At 37.8% G+C, this 24695-nt stretch overlaps 1 protein-coding gene across 5 annotated transcripts in view; it reads right to left on the reverse strand.

Moving 5' to 3' along the window:
• The window catches only part of LOC104210888 (intermembrane lipid transfer protein VPS13), a 92338-nt gene that overhangs the window by 37403 nt on the left and 30240 nt on the right, over window positions 1–24695 (reverse strand). For all 5 annotated transcript variants that reach the window (XM_070171261.1, XM_070171264.1, XM_070171263.1 and 2 more), the window contains 8 exons: window positions 23821–23889; window positions 23644–23723; window positions 19611–19760; window positions 17193–17256; window positions 8001–8102; window positions 6970–7158; window positions 4214–4341; window positions 2358–2505 (listed from right to left, as the gene is read on the reverse strand). In XM_070171261.1, the coding sequence (XP_070027362.1) occupies window positions 2358–2505; window positions 4214–4341; window positions 6970–7158; window positions 8001–8102; window positions 17193–17256; window positions 19611–19760; window positions 23644–23723; window positions 23821–23889 (930 nt within the window). The remainder of the gene's footprint in view (window positions 1–2357; window positions 2506–4213; window positions 4342–6969; window positions 7159–8000; window positions 8103–17192; window positions 17257–19610; window positions 19761–23643; window positions 23724–23820; window positions 23890–24695) is intronic.

Consider the following 24695-nt stretch of genomic DNA (forward strand, 5'->3'; position numbering starts at 1 on the left):
ACTTTTGCTTCTAATCCTAATTGGGTTCATTATATTAGAAGAGTGTTTAATCCTACTTATAAAGGTTGGCCTCGCGCAACAGTTAAGAGTGATATTTATAAATTCAAACATGAATATGAACAATATTTGCGTTATTTATTTACTCATATACCTAATCGGATTTCTATTACTACTGATATTGGTAGAAGTGGTAATGATTGTGATTACCTAACTGTTACAAGTCATTGGATAGATGAGGAATGGATAATGCAAAAACGCATAATTGCATATAGAATAATTAATTCGCGTCACACAGGTAAATTTATAGCTAACACTGTTGCAGATATTTGTAGATATTTTTGCTTTAGCGATAAAATAATGGCAATTTCAATGGATAATGCTTCTAGTAACACCAGTGCTATAGGCATGCTTACAACAACACTAAATCCTGCATTTACTAATATTTTCCATGTTAGATGTATTTGTCATATTTATCATTTAATTGTCGGTGATGGTATGCGAATATTAAACATAGAAATTGAAAAGGTTAGAATGGCTCTTAATTGGCTTTTTTATTCAAACCGTAGAAGTAGACTTAGAGAGTATTTTAAAAAATGTGATGAATATGGCCTTAGAGAAAGAAAGGTTCCTAAACCTTGCCCGACTAGATGGAATTGTATGTACGAAAGTTTAGTAGTAGCATATGAATATAGAAAATATATAAGAGAATATATATACATAAGATACAATATAATATACTAAAAGAAAATATATTATGCTACAATATATACATAATATACAATATATATACTACAAGAAAATATATTATGCGAACATATATACATAAGATACAATATATATACTAAAAGAAAATATATAAGAGAATATATATACATAAGATACAATATAATATACTTCAAGAAGTGATATTTATGCATGACAATTTAGTGTTTTACTATTGTTTTGTTATTTTCTTTTTCATCAAGCACTTTAATAATTAGATATACATATATACTACATATATATTTTTAATATAGCCATGATACTACAAGAAATTGTCTAAAAAAAAAAAAAAAAAAAAGCCCGCTAGGCCCGCGAAGCCCACGAGCCCGGCCCGTTAAGCACAGGACCATGTGGGCTTAGGCCCGTCACGGGCCGGTTCCACCCATTAGGCCCACGAAGCCCGGGACCGCCAGGCCCGGGACCGCCAGAGCCCGGGACCACGAAGCCCGGGACCGCGAGGCCCGGCCCGTTAGGCCCACTAAGGCCCGGGCCCGGGACAAAATACAGCATTACCTACCAACTACCCAAGCATACACTATGCTCACATATCCAGATACAAAGTATCTCGAGATAACTAGTTCAATAACTTAAGAATTGAAATTAATGCACAAGACTTTGAGGTTAGGATTTTGAAAGGAATCGATTGTTCTCAGCTTCTTCAATGCTTTAGTAGTTTATTGTTACCAGCCACATCGTGAAATATTTCATTAGGTCAAAATAATATGCAAGTCAAATAGAAAAAAAGATGTGCGCGCACAAATACAATCCAACTATGATGCGTATGACGGAGGGCAGGCTGATGAGGGAGGATCAAGCAGGACCGACAAACTTCTAGGCTAGCAAGCTTCTGAAGAAGGGGCGCACATGTCACCTTAAGTGATCTCACATCGGAATGAGAAAGGAATGTGAAGAGCTTTATAAGGCACAACATAAGTTCACATGGTACGCGCATTTTTATGACTCGATGATGGTGTACGCCTAGGGACAAATCTATGAGGTATATTGGACCAAAGCGGACAATACGTGTCATGGACCTATGTCGTGACAAATATGGTATCAAGTTGAATCTCTCACAATACGATGGTAGGGCAAACCTCAACGAGGATGCTGAGTCCCAAGGGGGGTGAATGTGACACCTATGACGCAAGGCGGGCTGACGAGGGAAGGACAAGCAGGACGCGCAAGCTTCTAGGCTTGCAAGCAAGCTTCTGAAGAAGGGGTGCACATGTCACTTTAGGCGAATCCAACATCAGAATGAACAAAAAAAGTGAAGAGCTTTATAAGGCACAATACAACTTCACATGGTACGGGCACTTTTGGGGCTCGAGAATGGCATAACCCAGGGACAAATCTGTGAGGTTTATTGGGCCAAAGCGGACAGTACGTGCCCCGGATTTGGGTCATGACACCAACATTGCTGCAACTAACTAACCATCTAGTTGATAAGTAGTTCTAAATTCACGAGTCAAAGCCAAAAAAGGAGCACTAAAAAAGTATCACAAAGAAAAAATTTAAATTGTTATCAAGATAGTAATCTTCTTGATGTGAATCTGGACACACCACTTAGAATACTAAATTCCTTAATAGAGACTAACCCTTGTTCGTAAAACGACTTGTTTGTTGAATGGATTGAGCATCTCAGCCGAGTTTATTTCAGCAATGATAACAGCACCCTCTTCCCAAGTCTCACACCCAACAAAAATCCCCTTAAGTACCATGTTGGCAATGGCATAACCCAGCTTCCTAGAAGATAAAGCAGAATAGCAACTTGTAAGTTCACCTTAATATAAAACAATAAACATAAAGTAGGTATCAGCCCAGGGATCATGAAAGACATAAACACGCATACAGAATATGCATGAAGTCTTTGACACTGTTCAATAAAACCAAAGACATCACATGCATATCTACGACCTGTGCAGCTCAAACTGATATATTCTCCCAAGAAATTTTTTTTAAAAAAAAATAAAAGAAAAAAAAAGTTCATGCTCATCAATCATAAAAAAAAAAAAATATAAAGTGATGCTGCATATGAGCTAAGAGTAAAGGAGACTCTCCTGCGGCAAATGAAAAGTAAAACGAGACAAAAACAATAAGAAAGAAATTAAACAAGACAAGCTGAGGTGGAAATAGGCAAGCTGATAGAGGAATTGGGGGTACTTGATAACAAAGTAGAAATTGAGGTTCTAAATGAAGAAAAATCTTTTAAACACGAGAAATAAAAAAAGCAAAAAATAAAAAGAAACTTATGCTCATCGAGCATAAAAAGGAAAAAAAAACACATGGGATGCTCCATATGAGCTAAGAAGAGCAAAGGAGATTCTGCTGGGGCAAACAAAAGTAAAATAAGACAAAAACAATAGCAAAGCAATTAAACAGGAAACTTAAATTAAGAGATCAGAAAAAGAAGCAGAGGTTATGGGAGGTCAGGGTGAAAGCTGATAGAGGAATTGGGGGGACTTGATAACAAGGTATAAATTGAGGTGCTAAATGAAGAAAATTCTTTGAAACACGAGAATCCAAAGACAGATACTTGCAGTTACAGCAATTTCGCAAAAAATTAGATGGAGAAGAATCTGGAGAAATCTGGCTTAAAGGAAATACCAATACAAACTTCTTGTTCCACCAAATACAGAAGTGATAACTTCTCTAAAAGATCACCATCAGTGGAATAGAAGCTCATGGAAAGGACCAAACTGAGGAAACAATTTTGGGCTTCTACAGAATTCTTTCTGATAAAAATAATAACTGGAGCCAAAGATAATAAATTGCAGAATCCAATTTCATTGAAGAATATCAAGAGCGCTAATTAGAAATGGATGATGTGTAGCTCTGGTGGTGTCAAAGCACTATTCCACATGGTTTCAGCATGGACTTTTCTCGGAAGGAGGTGGCACGTGGTTAAAAAACACCTGCGTCAAGCTATTACCTACTAATCTCACCATTCTTAAAAAGAGCTTCAATACCTCTTTGTTGCTTTGAGATGGCAAAAAAAAAAAAGACGTGGCAAAGTAAGATTTCAGAAATCAGCTTCATATGAAAGTTTGCTATGATCAGAAGGAAGAGGTGGCAAATGAAGCAAGGAACTTCAGCCCAATTAGCCTCTTACGTGAAGTATCTGTGAGATTATGGCAAGTTGGCAACACTTCAAGCACAAAGCTATAGGTGTCTAGAACAAGCTGGTATCTAAAACGAAAGCAGATTGATAAACTTTATGCATTGCTTGTCTATTCCAATTTAAAGTAGGCCACCACGTTCAGCTTTTGAGTGAAGCTGAATCTTTAAAAAATATAGGAAAAAGGAATCGGTTAGGAGAAAGGATATAGAAAACTTGAGTATAGATTCAAAATCAAAAGCAACTTAAATTTTGAACCCTAATGACCAGAAAAGGAAAAAATTTGAATTAGGCGTCACATAAGTTCATCCTAAAGACAGGGACATGCCACCATACATGCTCCGTATAGTAGCAGAAATTTGTTTAATGCTGAACTTCAATGAAGAGAAATAGATTTTATTGTCTGCAGGAGCATCATCATTTGGTGGCAGCACAGGCTGGAATTTTGTCGCTTCATATATATCCTGTTAGTACAAAATGTCAACAATGTTAATAATAAATAAAAATGCATTATAAACTATAGCATAACTAACATAAATGCCAACAGATGTTATCCAAGTTTTTCTATTTGAAACATCCATTTGTGTTCTACTTAGAAATGCGGCTCTTAAGTTGGATGGACGATCATGCAGATTGGACAGTTCTAGAAATATTTTGTATTCAGAATATCCATTAGTATTTTACTTATAAATGTGGATGTTAATTTGCATGCTCGATCATATAAAATTGGACAAATGAAGATGCATTGACCTACGGTTGTAAGAGAGTCGGGTGAGAAACTGTAAAAATCTGGAAATTGTTCTTTGAGGAGTGATTGCCCCAATCTTCATTCATGCTCAGAGGAGGATTTGTTGCAATCACCAACATTCATCTTGATTTTTATATCTAAAATTTCCAAAGTTTATCTGCCTGATAAGTTGTTCCCCTGAATTCCAAAACTAGAGTTTGTGCACCACCTATTTCCAATTTCATTTTTGTAGTAACAATTGTTTTCAGAGGGCTATTGCATGTAAATCAAATCTCCAAAGTCACTTGAGAAATAAACTTCTGTTGTGTGCTCTCAAGTCCCTGACTACCATCTCCCCAGGCACCATGTTTCTTGTAACAATGTTCCATGTATACAGATGAAATTGTCTCTCTCCTCTGTTACCTCTCTAAAGGAGTGTTTGTCCATTTTCTTTGGAATTGGAATTATTGACATGGTGTAAATTGGAAGTCAGTCCAAAATGATACTGATCAACACCAATTTGCCACCAAAGATAGGTACTGTCTTTTCCAGTTGGGTAACCTCTTTTCACAGTTGTCCAGGATGATTTGCCAGATTCCATTTGACTTTTACCTTACTCCCAGTTAGCAACCGAGATAGTTTGCTAGCAAAATATCGATCCTACAGCCTGACGTCTCAGCCAACCTTTGCATCATTGTACCTTAATTGTACCTTATTGACTGCAAAGATGTTGCTCTTTGCAAAGTTTATATTGAGTCTAGAAAGAGCCCCAAGAACTACCAAAATCAATTTTAAATGCATGAGTTGGTTCTCGTCAGCCTGACATAGAATCAGTGTGTCATCCGCATACGTAAAATGTGAGATTGATGAAACATACAAGTTACCATTGACTGCTTTAAAACACATTAACCACTTTCCATATGTTACATATTTCAGTACGTCGCCCGGTCTATCTGGTAGGAGATAAAGGATCTCCCTATCTCAATCCTTTATATGCTAGAAGCAAACCTTCTCTTGAGCCATCTATGATTAAAAAGAATTCAACTGTCAATATGCAGAAATATATCCAGTTTGTCTATTTTTCCTTGGTAAAAGGCCACGGAGAAGCTATCCACTCCAGGTGCCTTACACCTGCACATGATTTAAGCATCTCAGCTGCCTCTTCTTCAATAAAAGGTCTTTAGACCCAAAAAATTTCCTCTTCTGATATCCGTGGAAGATCTGATCTTCCACGTTCAAAGTTGGTCTCCATGTCTCGGGCTCCTTATACAGATTCATAAAAAAAATGCAGGATACGCTCTTTGACTACAAGGGGGTCTTCCATGTTTATTTATGTTTGTCAATGGGGTTGTGTATTTTCTCTGAATAATGGGCATCTTCTAAACCGTGTCTTAGCCGCAAACACCTTAATTTTTGCCTCCAAGAAATTTCTTTACATTTTTGCCACCTTGCATAACCCATGGCTTAGCTATATTCTTTAAGATAATGCTTCTTTTCTTAATTCTCTACTTTCTTCCATTCTATTAAATTCCAATCTTGTAAGTTCTTTTTCAACATTCTCAACTTTCTACCTAAAATGACATTAGGTATGCCATTGAGGTGGTAAGAGTCCTATCACTGCTTCACTAGATCATGTTCTCGAAGTTGAGATAAGAGCTGCCTCTTTCCTGTTGTCCGCATTATAGTAATACTGGACAACGATCATATAAGATCTTGGGCAATATTGATAGTACGATGAATTTGATGTTATTATCCCACTTTGACGAGTACAAGAATCTGTCGTTCCTTGATGCAATATTTGAACTGTTATCCTTCGCCCAAGTGAATCTCCGCCAATGGAGGGGGATCCACCATTCCTTCTCTTGTATAAAATCAATGAACTCCCTCATGTAATTAACGGATCCGGCACTAAGAATCATTTCATTAATGTGTTTGGTAATACTAAAATCCGGACAAACTACTCATAGTCCAACCAATAGTCTCCATATAGCATCTAGCTTATGTCATAGGTCATCCCCTTTTCTCCATTTTAGGCCATAAACTCTGGATAAAGCCCACCAAACTCCTCTTTGTGAACCTCCTCACATTTACAATCTCTTTTCTCTCTAAGTGTGATTGTACCTCCACTCCTACACTCTACCACCACTTCTTCGAATCCCACACATTCGTCAACCCAAAAAATGAAAAACAAAAATTGCTTCTTCCATTTTCTGTTTCTTGAATGCGATAAACATATTTCTGTTTCTTCAACTTGTGAAACAAATATAATTTACCTTTCATTACTAATCAATTTAATAAAAATAAATTTTATTATATGCAATGCAGATACATGGAAGTAAAGGAAAGGGGAACCGTTAAGGCACACCTTGACCACATCATCTGAAATAACACCAGAAAATTGGCTAGAATCATCAGTTCCTCCAGCCCCAAGCATGCCGCGTGATAGCCAGTTCAACCATCCACGGGGCTTGTTGGGTAGATGCTCATCTTCCAGAGGTTTAACAGTATTGACACTGTTGCTTACATCACTAGAAGATGAATTCAGCAACATATCCTGTAAACCCAGAAACAAAAAGTTTTTATATTTATGTGTGAGCATATGTATATAAGGGAGTTTCTGTTCAGGAAAAAAAGTAGAATAGCAATGCCAAGAGAGATATTTTAAAATAAAAAATAAAAAATTTGCTGAAACCACCCCCTCGCCCACCCAAAAAAAGATTGTACTAAATAGCAATGCAAAGAAAGTTAAAAAGCCAAGCTGCCCCCCCTTCCCCCCCAAAAAAAAGAAAAGAAAAGGAAAAGTAGGATATCAAAGTGACTCGGTTAATTCTATTGCCATATAAAGAAAACAGTGTAGCCCAGCAACAAAACTTTTTATATATTTATGTGTGTATGCGCATGTGTGTATATACGGGAGTTATTATTTCACGAAAAAGAAGAATAGGAAGGCAAAAAAATTGATAAAAAAAAAGCTGCAGACCTCCCCCCACCCACCCAAAACCCCAGAAGAAAGAAGTGTACTACTAATAGATAGATTATGTCAGGACACCCAAAGAAAAGAATGAGGGGGGGGGGGGGGGATGCCAGAAGCAAAAAGAATGATGAACCTATGTATTTCAGACCTCCCGCCCTCCCAAAAAAAACAAAAGAAATAGAAAAAGAACATTAAAGTGTGAAGGTTGATTCTGTCACCATATCAACAAAAAAAAAAAAATTGTGACTTGGTTGTTTTCTGTTCATACCATGCATACATTCAATGATCAACATCTCCAGTGAAGCATTTATGCACCAATTAACTATAATCATATCAGCTAATTTATTCTTTTAATTGTGGAAGGAATTGCAATGCAACACAGTTTTGGCAATAATGACTAGTTCTTTCAACTGCATACATACCTGTAACTCACGTTCAGCAACAGACCTGTAATTTAGGATGTCATCTACTTCAGATTTTTTCTCTATTTCCTCAAGCATATGAAGAACATCCACATCAATCACCTGAGATACAAAGTAAAGACGAACAGTGATCAAATTCAAATTCAATGAAACTGTGCAATGTGTTCAGCATTTCCAAAACAGTCTATAACCATGAACTGGCACCAGAAGAGACAACTGCGGGAAAAAGAAAAGATTAGTCTCAGGTTTACTTTGTCTGCCCCTAAAACTTTGTGCCAAAATTGAAAAATCATTAGGTATTCAGCCTAGTCCGGTTGTCTTCACACCTGCTGTAATAGATTTCTTCAAGAGGTTTATAAAAGTAGGTTCAAATGATCTTACTCTCTTGCCTTGTTTTCAAAGGAAAAGAGTGTAAACTCAAAATCCATGGTTTCGCCGTAGAAGCGTAATTCTCCAAGTTCATTCAGAACCAAAAAAGAAGCGATTTTTCGCAAAACTTGCTCACCGTGCAAGTTCCAATTGTACATCACATTAACATTCATTTTAGTAAAGACGGTGTAAAAGATGAAAAATTAAAAGAAATGAGGCAATGTAGAAACAGCATTTATATGGAAATTTTTGGAAAGGCAAATTATGATTAGCTCAAGTATGCGAAGTAATACCATCTAATCAAGTTAAAAAACCATTATATTGATTTAGATGTAAATATGCAATTTTAAATTTCTAATTCATGGACAAGATAGCAATGGCTAGATTCTAGATAGAGATGCTTCCCCACTTCTCTAGCTTCTATCAACTAAGAGCAAGTAATAAAAAGGATCTAACGACAGACCACCATTTCCAACATGATCCGTTTACCGGAAATGACAGCTTATATTCAAATTGAAACATGTCCAATCAAAATATCGTATTTTTATTGTATGGATTCAACAAGATCATATAGGGAGGACAACAAGACCGTACAGGGAGGTAGCTGCTTGGTCTTTATCTCTCAAGACGAGTGCCACCAGACATGTGTTGGCAAAGAAGTGCTCTTTTTTATTTGAAAGGAGGGGACTGAAAGAAGAATTCATTTTCCAGTTACATGCCTTTGATTGTTGAATGAGCTCGATGGAAGCTATGTTGTCTGCATAAAGGTTGACCTGATCAGAAGAAACTCTATTGATCATCGGATTTTCATTAATGTGAAAGTTGATCGAATATTGACTAAGGTGAATAAATGGAAGGGAGATCTTTCCCTAATACTCGGTCACTAGTCCTACGGTACTTGACTATTTGCATATCGGTCTAAAGAGGATTTATTGTTCGGTGGTGAATTTAATCAGGATACTCGTATACTTATGGATTTATGAGCCTCTTTTTAGCCAAAGAACTTTTGAGGATTACAGATGTTGGCCTAAGTTTAGAAAAACACATCAAAGATGAAGTTGTTAATCAATCACAACGCCCATTTTTTTAGTGTTATCATTTTCAGAGATGGTAACTTCTGAGAAAGTACTTTTCGTTCACAAATAAAAGGATATGAGGTTACCCTAGGGTTCTGGTTCAATGGCGCGAAATGTGTGGTATACGCACATCACGAGTTCGAATCTTGCTCTCAACTAAGTCTTGTATTTAAGTGGAGAAAGGAAGAAGGATGGACCCAGTATAAGTTTCAAAATTGAAAACAGTGAATTCTTGGTTATAAAGAAGCAGGAAAAAGATCCTAAACCTAAACGCTCTCTCCTCTCTTGGCAATGCCAATAACTATTTTAAGGAGAATGGCGCCCATGGTTGATCACCAGCCTCCAATAGGAGAAAAATCACTAAAATAACAACCTACATATGCTTCTTTACTCAAGCTAACATAATCTACTGCTGCTTGCGCACCGTTGAACTTAATAACCTGTGGCTTTCGTTCATGGAGAACCAACTATCATGCTTGAATACGTAGATTGGATGCCTACATTCAGGAAGAAAATTTGCAGCATACTCTTGTTGTTAAGTTTTCTTAAAGGAGGCCAAAGATGCATGATCTAAGAAGAGTTTTTCCTCCACAATTTCAGATCAAAAGGGATGGTGACAAAGGAGTGGCTTTATAGAGGAGTAGTGAATGGTGGGATGAGCTCTATAAAACGCAAAACTAAAAGTAGGCAATTGAGCAATAGTCGACTTCTAAGGAAATTTTCATACGACTTGGTTTAAGTACTCAGAGCACCAAACAAAGTGCCATTCTTTAACTGCCGAAAATCCGAGAAAAACAGGAATAATATGCATAAGTTGGTGCTTTATGTGCAAAAGAGCAAGACAGATTGTCAATCACTACTGCAGTATTGCAAAATGTTTGGGATTAAATGGGTGATGCCGCTAGTTGTTACCAAATGTTTTTCGAATAATATTTTAGGAGGAGAAGAAGAGTATGGTAGGTAATTGAAAAATGCTACCAAAATGATTTCAGGCAATATTTTAGGATGAAAAGAAGACTATGGAAGGCAGTTTCACTTGCGCTCATGTGATCTATGTGGAAAGAAAGAAAGAAAGAAATGGAAGAGCATACGAAAGAGCGAAAATTAGTGAATATTCCTATTCTTGTTACATTCTTGGACACTTTTGATATACCAATCAGTGTGGATTATTGAGCATTCGTTGTAAATAATCATGCTTTCATGTTTGTTAGAATAGTTATGTGAATATATATAATTAGTTCTAGTGTCTTATGTGATAGGAGTACGTTATGTGTTATGTATAAATATAAATATGGCTCATTGTAACATAAAATAATAATAATAGATTTTTCTCCCGTGCATTCTCACATGGTATCAGAGTATGGGTGAGAAAAGATCGATGTGCGTCATTCCAGCGATATCCGGGAAGAAAGATCACAGTCACCATGCCACTGTTTTTGAGAGAGCGAAGCGCAAAAAAGCGACAGGAGCTCGCTTCGCTTCAAAAGCGAAGCGCACGCTTCATTGAAGTGAAGCGCAGTTCTTAAAAAACATAATGTAAACCTTGCAAAGACACAATATAAATAATCAAAAAATTCAATTTAAAAACTTAAAAGTAGATACCACATAATGTAAACTTAAAAGTTCAATGTAAACCTTGCAAAGACACTATATATATATATATACATAAAATTAACTTTATAAACTGAAATACACACACAAATTAATAAATAAAGAGCTAAAATACTAAATAAGAAGAAAAAAGGGAAGAAAAAAAAATTCGCGCCTGCCCTAGCTATGAGCAGGTGCCTGGACGGGAACAAGATGATGATGAAAGAAGAAAGAAAAAAAAGAGAAGAAGAAGAAAGAAGAAAAATTACCTACAGCTAGAGGATTGGAGGAGACGAGGTCTCTGTTGAAGTATTGAACCCTAGTTTAGGGTCTGTTTTGTATAATAAAAAAAACAGACCCCCACTTTTTTTTTTAAAACTGACCCAATCTTTTTTTTCCTTAAAATTGACCCCCTCCACCACAAAAGCGAGCTCTTTGTCGCTTCTCGTTTCTCGCTTCTTCTACTGAAGCGAGCGCTTCGTGTGGTCGCTTCGCCTCAGGCATGGAAAAGTGACAAGGCATCGCTTCACGTCGCTTCTCGTTTAATGCGATCGCTTCGTCTCTTTTTAAAACACTACACCATGCAATTGTCCGGTGATTGCATCAAAGTCACTATTTATCAATGTTGTGCAAAATCCAACACCACCACAAGGTTCCCAAGAGTGATCCGACAAAACCCTAGATTCCCCGAAAAATACTCATCCACACACCCCAACGCACATGTCGGAGATCTGCTTCCGGCGGCGCGTCTGTCACACGCGCCGGTGAATGTGCCCTGTTCTGGTCAGATTTTGAAAAACTTTCTTTTGAACAGTCTGCTCGCCTAGTAATTCCGAGCCTACCTATACCTTTTTCTTTTTATTCCGATCACTTTGAGATTTTCCGACAACTACACTGACTTTTCGGCAGCTACAGTGATTTTTTCAACGAAGCTTCCTTTGGACAAATTACTTAGGAGGTTATTCCGAGTCTTTTCACTCAAGTTTCATCAGATTCCGACAACCTTTTTTTTTATTTTCCGGCGAGTGAACAGTGTCCACTCAAAAAAAGGTGGTGTTGTGATTTGGCATTCCAAGGTTAACGATACAACTTTTTATCAAGAATTTGAGAAATTGGTTGTAGAAAAATAGGATCCAATACTATGAATAGTTGGATTGTTTCTCTACCGGATTATATTGAGTTCCTTCAGTACAAAACATGTAAACAGACATCTTCTGGGATAGCTTCCGTTGTTCAAACAGATAGTAGTGTTATTTGTGTCTCCCGATCTTCAACCTCTGAGTCTTGGGTCATTGATTCAAGTGCATCTGATCATATTTCTGGTAACAAATCTCTTTTCACTATTGTTTCATGTTCTCAATCTCTCCCAACAGTCACAATGGCCAATGAGTCTCAAACCATGGCAACTGGAATAGGTCAAGCAAGTCCACTTCCTTCCTTACTTTAAGATTCAGTTCTTTATGTTCCTGATAGTCCTTTTAATCTCATAGCCATTAGTCGCTTAGCCAAATCTATACAGGAACGCAATACAGGACGGATCATTGGTACCGAGCGTGAATTAGATGAACTTTATTACCTTATCCTTGCAAGATCATATGGACTCACATCTTGTCTTCCTTCAACAACTTGTCCGATTACTGATTCACCAGATTTATTACATAAACGGTTGGGACATCCAGTTTAACAAAACTACAGAAAATGATACCTGCTTATCTCACTTATCCACTCTAGAGTGTGAGTCATGTCAGCTCGGTAAGCATACCCGCTCCCATTACCCTCAGCGTCTTGAAAATCGAGCAGAGTCGCCTTTTACTTTACTCCATTCAGATGTTTGGGGTCCTAGTCGGGTCAGTTCTACCTTGGGATTCCCCTACTTTGTCAGTTTCACTGATGATTATTCCAAGTGCACTTAGATATTTTTGATGAAAAATCAATCTAAGTTGTTTTCTATTTTCCAGACCTTCTAAGCTGAAATTCAAAATCAATTTAGGGTTTCTATTCGCACATTTCGTAGTGATAATTCCTTAGAGTATTTGTCTTCTCCATTTCTACAGTTTATGAACTCTCATGGGATTATTCATCAAACATCCTGTCCGTACACATCCCAACAAAATGGGGTAGCTAAAAGAAAGAATAGACATCTTATTAAAATTGCTCGGACCCTACTCACACAATCTCATATTCCATTGCGTTTTTGGGGAATGCAGTTCTTACATCTTGTTATCTTATTAATCGTTTGCCATCTTCAGCTATCCAAATCAAGTTCCATTCTCTATCCTGTTTCCCCACTTACCTTTGTTCTCTTCCACCCCGTGTATGTGGGAGCACGTGTTTTGTTCATAACCTTACTCTAGGAAAAGATAAGTTAGTTGCTCATGCTCTTAAGTTTGTATTTCTTGATTACTCGAGAACACAAAAGGGATATCGATGCTATTCTCCTAACCTCCAACGATACTTTATATATGCTGATGTTACCTTCTTTGAAACCCAATTATACTTAACTGGTCTAAGTAATCACGTAGATATTTCTGAGGCGCTACCGGTTCCAACTTTTGGACATTTAATCACCATCTTCCATTCATTTTCCTTTGTAGCTCCCGTTGCAGCTCCACCACCCACAACTCCCGTTGCAGCTCCACCACCTATAGCTCCAGTTCCACAACCTATAGCTCCAGTGCCACCACCTAGCTAGTTCAACCTTCTACAGCTCCACCGCCCATGACTTATCATCGTCGCCCGCACCCAGCATCAAGCCCAGTTGTTTCTACCTTTCATGTGCCTTGCTAATTCCAAGAGTCATTTCAGGTGACTCGGGAACTATTTCCCCCAATGTAGCCTGCTCTTCCCTAGTGTTCATTGAGTTCTCTGCCACCTGATCTTCTTTCCCCATCCTATCTTTTCCATTTTATTGCCCAGTATGTCTGTCTAGAAATATTTGTATTTGCCTCTACTTCCTCATTTTGTACATTCAACATTTGTGGTTCTTGTCGTTTTCTCTGGTTATTTGGATTCTTTGTGGATATCTTCTCCAAATTTCCCTCAAGGTCCCTACCCCTGAATGTCTCATGCACCTCCTCTGGAATTTTATCAACTCCTTTACCCTTGCCTGGAACTTCTACTATACTCTTTTCTGAATGTGTGATGCTTGGTTCCTAGAAAACTACCCCGTTAGTCTTCCTGCTATTGTGTTTATTAGTTTGTGTGACATGTGATTTGCTAATGGTTCCTTCATGTGATTGTTCTGGTTTTGCTTTTATTGTATTATCTCTTGTTTTCCTTCTTCTGCTTACACTCTGAAAATCATTCTCCATCTCTGTGGCATTGGCACTGACCTGCTTTTCTTCTACTTGAGCTTTGTTCCTCTCATCCCTTATTTTATTTCTACACTGACTTTCCAAATGGCCCTGCATGAAACAATATTGACAATAGCTAGGGGCACCCTCATATTCAATCTTCAGCCATACCCCACCTTCCTTGCCATCTAAAGTGTTGAACCCAAGCCATAACTCATCTAACTTTGGTTTAGCAAGTCAATTTCAACTTTGATCTTAGCCACATTTCCTCTAGACTTGGAATATGTGGCCATATCAGGAGCTACAGCAGTCCCAATTGCACTGCCCATTTTAGAAACAACGTCCCATCTGAACAGATGCCATGGCAGCTGAAGTATTAAGATCCAAACTGGAACAATAGAGGTTTCCACTTCTAGCCTAAAATCTGGGGCCCATTTCATGATTTTCATTGGAGCTATTCCAATATTCACAAATGATTGAGTTCCCACACGATTAAAATCAACTTCATTATCAAAATCCAGATACACATGTTGATGATCAAAGTGTGCAATTTTAACAGTTCGCCTAAGCTGAAATTGACTAACAAACTCTCTCCTTATGTCATCCATCGTTGGTTTGCCCCTATAGAGCTTCCCAATAATGGTAAATTTACAATCTTGAGCAAGATTCACAAAATAATCCTCAGCAGTGAAAAAGACAGCCGCTTTTCCAAGATGCATACCATGTTTGATTGAAACTGGGATTTTACCTGAATTCCCAATTGCCAACTTTACCTAAACAGCAACCACAAAAGATGGTTTGGAAGAACCCGGATTGTTTTGTCTATTCATAGTTGTGGTAGGTATTCTAATCCTAGCACCATGTGGATTCATAAGTATTGCACTCTGTCGTTGATTTGAAGTTGGCTTCGTCGAATTAGCACCCACCTGTTCATTCCCATTTGCAGCCTCTGACGCATTTGCCTTCTTATTGCGATTAATCGTATCCAAGTTTGATGATACCTTTGGGAAATTCTGAACTGAACTCTTACTATTGTGGTTAGTCTTTGCTGCTTGAGAATCTGAAACTTCATCTTCTATCTTCGATTGCTCAGAAGGCTCTTGTTCAGGTGTTCCAGAATCATCGTTGTTGTTATTGTTATCCAGATGTTCCTCTACCTGAGAATCAATGGATTTATTCACTTCCTTCGCGGATTTGGGGTTGCTAGATTTGGTGGTCGGAAGAAATTTGGTGGTGGTGGTAGGTGGGTTTAGGCTACATGTCGATGTGGGAAATGATTTTACGTTAGTGGTTGCTTTTTCTCTAGGTGTGGGCTTTGGTAAATTTGGTGGGGCCTGAGGTGGTGGGTCATTGGGGTGGGTCATAGTGAGAGAAAATCTAGAGAGAAGGAAGAGAAGATATTTGGGAAAAATCTACTTTTGTATCAGCGACTATGGTGGATCAACCTGCTGTTGTTGTCTAATTATATGGTATTGGACAGTTCTCACCTTCTGAACTAATTTTTGGAGTTGACTTAGGCACAATTTGCATTTATCTAATGTGATATTAGAGCAGACATATTCATATTCTTGGTTTACCCAATATTAGACCCCTATGTTACATTGTACGCCTCAAGATGTCTAACCCTGGGTGCGCGGAGGTGTGTTCAAGTATCTCAAATTAGTTAAGGAATGGATTATTATCTCCTTATATGCTTTTGGACAATCCTTACCTCATTAACTAACTTTTCAGGTTGAATTAGATCCACGGTCAAACTTCTTAACAATACTGACATGTTATTCTCGAGAAGACATGATTGAAACACTAGTTTAGTGGGACAAGAAATGAAACCCAGTCACAATCATTTGGATATCAAGGTGAGTAACAACAGTTCTATCAAATGGTTGTGGAAACATAACCGAAGAATAAGAAATTCTAGTTGACTTTTTTCTGGCATTCCAAATTCAACTAGTGGCTAATTTACTTAGGACCCTTTTGGACATAGATTCCCAAATATTTTATGAAAAAACTGATGTGGGTGAAGTTTGATTTGAAATTGAAAATGTGTTTGGACATGAATTTTGGGAAAAGTTTTGACATGTTAAAAAGTCCCTTTTTTGTTTGTTCAGCTAAAAAGTCCCAAATTATCATGATTTGGCCCAAAAAAAATGTCTTAAGCTGTATTTGGGATTTGAAGTTTTGGTTTTCAAAATCTCTGAAACACTGGATTAATTCTATAAACAAACACATATTTGAAAAAGAAATTAAAAAAAAAAAAAAAAAAAACTTCCAAAACTTATGGCCAAATGCCTACTCAGTATGGAGGATCCAGGAGAGCTTTCTGGGTCCATGCTAACCGTTTCCTCGTCGCCGTGAGAGAGTTAAGATACATTTCCCATCTTGAAAAATTGCTCCAGTATCCTTTTCCCAGACATTCTTAAGTATTGTTGTATTATTCTTTTCATTACGGGACACAAGGTTCACAGCTAAGCTCATGTTAATCCTGAATAGTAGAAGAATGAGATTCTTATGTCATGTGTTGGTCTATAATTGCAGGGAAACAATGCCAGTTTTTATCGTGATGAAGAAGAGCAAATGCATTCAGAAAAGGCTGAAAAAGCAGAACATGGAATATGTGGGATACAAACACCACAAGCAATCAGCACACAATTCTTTGGGCACATTTCCATGGGAGTATATGAGATATTCCTTTTTTCTTTAACTCTTTTCACTCATAGAATTCTTTTGATTTCTTAATCTCTCTCGTAATGAATTTCCCCTTTAATGGGAGAAGTTTAAACATTAAAGGAATTAGCATAACGGGTATATCAAAAGAGAAAAAACAAAAAAGAAACTGATAGGCAACTAGATTGGAAGTCACTAACCTGATCTTGTCGAAGGCATTTCAGTTTTATCTTGTACAAGTTCACATACTTCCGGCGGCGATTTCTAGCATGACAAATTAAGTACAATTACTTCCAAAATTGCATCAAATTTTAACATATGGTTAAAAGGGAAAAGCCAAATGTCTCATCATTTATGAATAATTGGTGTCGATTATCCCACGTTAGTAAGGGAATGAGTTGTTCTCTTCTTGTATGATTTAAGACAATTCTCATTTCATGATCTAACTTTTGGGTTGAGTTAAGGCCAATCCATTTTCTTTATAGTCGGCACACTACATTAGTAAATCGGACTGCTATACCGATGAAGCAAAGGCGTGGCAGGAAGCAGTTTTACTCCAAATCACTTCAAAGCAACTAGCTCTTTAAAGGGAAATCATGGAAAATCCTTTTAAGCTAACCTAATGCTTATTGAGGAAAAAACATGAAAGCCTAAAAGCAAAATATCTTCAATAATAAAGGTTGCATGCTCCTTAATTGTATCCATAAGAGAAGAATCTAGAGCTATAGCCCTAAACAAGGTATGATCCCCAATTTTCTCAATCAAAAGCTTATTAAAACAAAATAAGGGAAGTCAAAACAACTAAGAAACATACCCTAAGAACTAAGAAACTAATCAGATAACAGCAATAAGACTCTAAAGTTACCAAGTAAAAGAAAGTAGCTAAAGATCAGAGTGCAGCATAAACAGTAACACATTCAACAGTAACTTTTTCCTCCCTCTGCACTACATCACTTCCCCGACTGGAAAAAAGAAGTGCCCTCTTTTCTTATGCTTTCACAAGATAAAGCGCACCAAGAGAATACTGAGTATGTACATGATAAAGAAATGGGTCGTGGGCCTAACTCAACCCTAAAAGCTTGCTCATGGATGAGAATAAAGAAATGGACCTTGAGCCTAACTCAACCGTAAAAGCCCGCTCATGGATGAGAATTTCCCACATAAAGAGACCTTCCTATCCCTTAATGGCCGATGTTGTTAAGGAGTGAAATTACTACCAAAGATTGGCAGCAATTTTGCAGTAAATCGCAATGGGTTGTTAGTCTACCAAACCATAATCCACTTCTAAAGGGCGAGGAAAAGGGAAAAGGATTAAACGTGCCTTCTTAATCCCAGTACCCTCCCCACCCCCTCCTCTCGTTGGCCATGCTCCACACTCATATGTACAGAAAGAAATCAAACATCTTGCTATAACCTCCCCCCCCCTAAAAAAGTCATAGTAGTCATAGTATATGCACTTAGGGATCAGACAACAATAATTCCAAAAACATACTAGTAGCGGTATATGCATCCTCAGGAATCACATAGCAAAACTTTCGAAAAAAACGAACCTATAATGTATTGATGAATAGACATTAGACCTAACTCAACCCCAAAAACTAACCCATGAGGTGATGATTGTCCAAGACCATATAAGGAGTTCAGTTACCCATCTTGAGCCGATGTGGGACTTAATACCCCCCCCCCTCCTGCATGCCTAGGACTGGACATTTGGAGCGTGGATAATATAAGATGGGAGCCCAACATCAGGTAAATAATAAGATGGGTCTGCCTCTAATACCATATAAATGTACATTGGGCTTAAGTCAACCCCAAAAGCTAACTCATGAGTTGAGGATTGCCCAAAATCATATAAGGAATCCAAGTTACCCATCTTGAGCCGATTTGGGACTCAACAGTATCAAGAATTTCTAAAACATATCCTTTTGTCCATAGAAAGCATTGATGAATATTACACAAACAAAATAGTGGATAACACATAACAACAACAAGGAGAATAGGGATAAAAAGGGCTCAAGTACTAGATATGGGTAAAGACACGATATACTATGATTCTATCTCATTTCCCTCCAACCATATAACCACAAATAGAAAGGAAAAATGGAACAGAGATGAATATCAAAGTTTAGGGAATTGCCTAAAGGATTAACCACTAGGTAGAATCGTTACTGCTAAATAACAAGAGAACTCTTAGAATGCTACTTCATTCTCACATACGAGGGTGTATCATTGGATGTGGCTTTTCTATCATACATTAGCATATTTCATTTCTGGATAGTGTATGTCATTTTTGGAAAATAGATGATATACCCTAGTCCATCCAACACGGGTAGCACATGGTATGCCAAGACGAAAAGACGGGCCAAGGTATCAAATATCTTCAAAATTCCATCAGCTGGTAAATAAGTTTTCTTTTTTAATAATCAGTAGTGTGAGAATTTGAATTTCAACATTGACGAAGTGCAAATGAACATGAAACTTATACGAGTATGAAGAATTGAAATGCCAAATAGTTAACTGTACTAGACTGATATCCAATGAACAAAACAAGAAAGAAAGACCTCCTAATGATTTTCCCATATTGGTTGGGGGAGAAGTTCTCGAGATGATCAACTTACAGCCTCTCTCCAAGGTACTTCCAAGAAGTTCTCCTCAACCTCTGTTGAACATCCAGTAAAACAGATTGCTGTGCGTACTGCCACCATGCTATTTGCCAGCCTTTAAGCTTTTTACCTAAAGGACTCCACCAAGGACGAAACCGTCCGTACCTACAATGTAAGGACAACAAAACCGAACATCAAAAAATTTAGAAAGGGTAAACGATTTTCTGATAGATGTTTAATCAAATAGTAAAAAGATTAGGTTGAAAAGCAATTCTATGTCTTTTTTTAGGGGGAGGGGGGGGTGTGTGGGGATTGTCCTGGTTAATAGTGGGCTGAATGCTCTTCCTACATATATAATGTCTCTTTGTGGCATGCCAATGAGAATTGATGCAATGAGGAGGAATTTCATTTGGCAAGGTAATAAGGAGTAGAGATGCTACCGTAGATAGTCAAGTGACTCTCACATGCAGTAAGAAGGAAGGAGGCTAGGGAATTAGAAACCTGAGAAAGCACAACAGGACTCTATTGATGTAATGGTTATGGAGATTCCCTTTGAAGACCAAGCTTTGTGGAGAAAGGTGATAAATGACAAAAAAGGTACAGAAGGGCAGTGGTGCACAAGATCTGTTACCAAATCTTATGGAATGAGTGTATGGAAATCAATAAGAACCCTTTGTCAAGATTTTGCAAGTAACTTCAGCATTAAAGTTGGAAACGGCTTGAAGACTTCCTTTTGGAATGATGACTGGATTGGGAATGGCCCTCTCAAAGAAATCTTTCCAGATATTTTCAGCTTAGTACAACAACCTGATGCAACTTTAGTTGAAATTTGGAGCAAACAGGGCTGTGATCTCACCTTTAGAGATATCTGAGTGACTGGTAAGTGTGCAGGTGACTGAATTCTTCAGATTTTAAGGGGAACTGCTGAACAAGAGGACAAGCTAGTGTGGGTCAGAACAAGAAAGGAACTTTTTCAGAGAAATCAGCATATGGGACTCTAATCAGCTGTAATCAACACTATGGACCCCGGCATTGGAAAGACATGGAAGAAGAAAATACCTTTCAACGTGACAGTATTTTGCTGGCTAGTGGTGAAACAGGCTATCCTGACCCATGACAATCTGATAAAGAGAGGGATGCAACTGTGTTCAAAATGTTTATTGTGTGGCAATGACAATGAAGCAATTAGTCATCTATTCATACATTGTTAGGTTACTAGTAGATTATGGCAGTTGTTCATGAGCATGAAAGGCCTAAGCTGGAGAATGGTCGGGAGAACTGATGAGATAATGGCATGTTGGAATGGCTCAGGTGCAGGTATGGAGCATAAGGTGGTGGCACATTGTCCCGGCATGTATTTGGTGGACAATTTTGGGGGAAAGAAACTCAAACGTGAAGATTTGGCAAACCCTGAACGAAGGATCAAGATGAATTTTATATGTTTTAAGTGTGTGATCATCTCATCTAAAAGCTTAAGCTGTTAGAGAGAGCACATTTCTATTTGCTTACTTAATTGTGTCTTCAACACGCCCTCTCGCGTGCGGGCTTGATTCTTTTTTATGAGCCAAGCACGTGAAAATTACTTTTGATAGTGGGTGACGGTGAGACACGAACCCAGGACCTCTGCTTGCTCTGATACCATGTTTGTGATCATCTCACCTAAAAGCTTAAGCTGTTAGAGAGAACACACTTCTATTTTCTTACTTAATTGTGTCTTCAACAGTATATTTTTGTTTCACTTTTGGTTTAAAGCTAAGTTGCTCCGACACAGCAGTTTAGGTGCCGCACCCATGTCGACACGACACTAATATGGGTGTGGGTATGGGATCTGTACCGGATCTTGTCAGACAATTTTGGGTACTTTGACCATGACAGACGGAAAAATTTGAGACGAGATACAATTTGATTCCCAAAATCAGAACCAAAACTAGGGTAAATTTGAAAAAAAATAGCATACTATATAGGAAATCAATCTTTTACTTATCTACAACTTCAGAATAAAAAAGAAATCCACAACTCGACGACAAAACCAAGTTCTAACGTTCCTAGTCCATTACTTTATACTGCATATTCGTTCTTTGATATTAGTTGATATTAGTAGTGTGTATCCTGTTTGTGTGTATCGTGTTCATTGTCTATTCTTCTTTGTTAGACGCGTGTACCTTGCTCCCTGTTGTGTTCTCCAAGATCTGTTATATATCTCTTGTGTTCTATTTGCCTGCGCCGGCAACCTTTGATTGTGTTACCTGTAGTTGGATTGATCGCTCTAGGTAGACTTGTGTGTTTTTCGGTACTTGCTACTTGAATTATTTGAGTTTTTAAGCCTTCGGCCTCTTAGCTTATATTCCTTTGTTGTCGCTCTTTGCTTTTCGTAGTAGTGCTTACTTAATACCCCTTTAGACTATAGTGGCTGTGGCGAACGATGTGAGAGCAAGGTCATATCCTCAGGAGGGGCGGGCGGCGGGGGGGAATGGGGTTAAGGGAGCCTCTAGGCTGAGAGTCGGGTCCTAGAACCTAGGGACGTTGACGGGGAAGTCTATTGAGTTAGGTAAGATTCTTCAGAAAAGGAAGACAGAAGATCAACATAGCATGTATCCAAGAGACTAGATGGGTAGGTACTAGGGCATGTGATGTAGACAGGTATAAATTGTGGTACTCAGGACGCGTTGGGGCAAGAAGGGGGTAGGTATTTTAGCTGACAGGGGACACAGGGAGTTAGTGGTCGAGGTCAGGAGGGTAAATAATAGGTTGATGAGTATTAAGCTTGTAGATGGAGGGTTTACTGTAAACGTGGTTAGCGAATGCGCCCCAGGTAGGATCAGACCAGGAGGTCAAGAGGCGATTCCGGGAGGATTTGGGAGCAGATATTTGAAACTTTTTTGGAAAAAAGTAATGTATCCATTGTGACAGTGGAGGAAAACCACTGTATACAAGTGGCTTTTGGATTCATTGATGATTGGATGTGATTAGGGGAGAATCACGTGTTGATATTCCAATACTAAGCCATGCAATACAAGGAACATTAAGGAGCGCGACAAGCTAAGAAGCACCTCTTATGAGAAGCATCACTTCCTATATCTTGCACATATATAAGAGGAAGTAAAGCTTAGTGGAGATATTTGCACATCAATAAGAGGAAGTAAACCTTAGTGGAGATATTTGTCTCTGTACGAAATTCAAAAAATAGAGGGGGGAAAACATGTGGTAATGTCGTCAAAAGCCGAAACAAACAAACTACATATACGCAGCTGCATGCTTTACCCAATAGTTGCACTTAACTTTCAAATGATAGCACGTCACTTTTCCTTTTTCCAGTCCATGTTAGCACTGCTCAATACTAATAGAGAGGGGATACTGCGCCAAGCATCATGCTGCTTTTCTTTGTTGTGGAGCACAAATTCTATACCGAGTATTATTGAGCTTTCTGGAGAATTATATTTTTGTATAGCTCAGTTCTAGCGAGTGCTCACATGTCTTGGGGATTTTATCCCTTTTTTGTTATTGCAATATCATTTGTAATTATGGAGATGAGAATATCAATAAACCAGACATGCTTTCCCTATAAGCTGTTTGAAAATGTAATACAACAGCTTAGCACACCATTCTATTCGCATAAAGATTCTTTCATGCACCATAAACAAGATTTAAACAGCTCAGGTAATCATGAAAATACATCGAGTGCTTTGGCTTAAACAATCTCAGATTCCGCTTTGAGTTGTTGCAATCAAAACTTCCGTTGAGAAAGATGAAGCTCGAGGGAAGGAATATTGTAGAAATCTAAGATATTAGTTAGAAAAGTGAAAGATAGACAAATAGCAAATCAATGTTACTATTGTAAACTTTTTCTAGGCTGACATCTAGTTCTCAATCCTTCTTTCATCAATGAAATATTCTTCATCACAAAAAATGGAAAGGGGAAACATAACAAAAACGAAGTAAATGTCTCAATTCAAAGAGTGAAAATGAAATAGTTCAAGATAAAATTATTGAGCTCCTCAACGAACAGATATTAACTAAAAGATACACGAGGCGAATGGTGACATCTTACTTCTCTCTCAATTGACATGTCAGCAAATAGTCACAAATGCTCAAGATTTGTTGTATTTGAATCTCATCCAGAGAAACAACCTAATGTGCAATGAAAAAGGAGATCAACAACTATGTTACTGTGATACTGAATTGCAAATGAAATTCTTTAAAATGATAGGAAATATCTTGTACAAACCACATTATTCAACTCTATACTTAAGAAGTATTGCGGAACATCTTTCTCAAGCCTTCCTGAACGGTTCACCTATATCAGAATTGGTGACAGCTCATTAGAAAACATAAATAAAAGAAGCATAAAGTATAAAAACAGAACGACACATTGATTTGACCTTGTAATATAAATAAGTGTGTATGAGCCCATTAAAAGGGCCGGCTAACTCTTCCAAAATCTAATACAGATCTAAGTCAAAGGCAAATTTCCCCAGTGGAAAAGAAAACTAAAACTAGATAGGAAATTTTTAAATAACTACATAGAGCACACAATCATGTTGAACCATTGGTTTTACTTTTTAGTAGGAAAAGGGGGGTGGGGGTGGGGTGGGTGGTCATCTGTACAGGTTTTTCATTTTCTTTAATTGGAATTGAATCCAGTTTTGCCGCAAATAAGTAGCCGGTTGATAAAACATATATCATCTGCACATCACATAAAGCATATCAAATAAAAGTATGGCTCAACTTCAGTTGGAAAATAAGTTAAGACTTGAGAATGCTGTTGATGCTTCAGTCAAATTTTTATTGAACGATTTAGACTTAGCACAGTAATAAGAAAAGCTTCAAAGGATTTCTACTGCTCACATTTAACAGTTCAAATACAAGAGGAGAAGTTGATGAAAAGATATCCATCAAAACAGAAGCATCCTTACATCATAGTTACATTTTGGAGATGAAAAACTGCCATTTAGGGATGCGGTTAACAAATAAAATGCACCTTAAATCCTTACATTTAGGGATGCGGTTAACAAATAAAATGCACCTTAAATAGATATAGCGATTCATATAGCTAATCCTGAGTAATTGGAATTGAGGTATAGTTGATGGTTAAGTGATGTT

The sequence above is a fragment of the Nicotiana sylvestris genome, chromosome 3 (genome assembly GCF_000393655.2).
Source record: "Nicotiana sylvestris chromosome 3, ASM39365v2, whole genome shotgun sequence".
Taxonomy (NCBI): domain Eukaryota; kingdom Viridiplantae; phylum Streptophyta; class Magnoliopsida; order Solanales; family Solanaceae; genus Nicotiana; species Nicotiana sylvestris.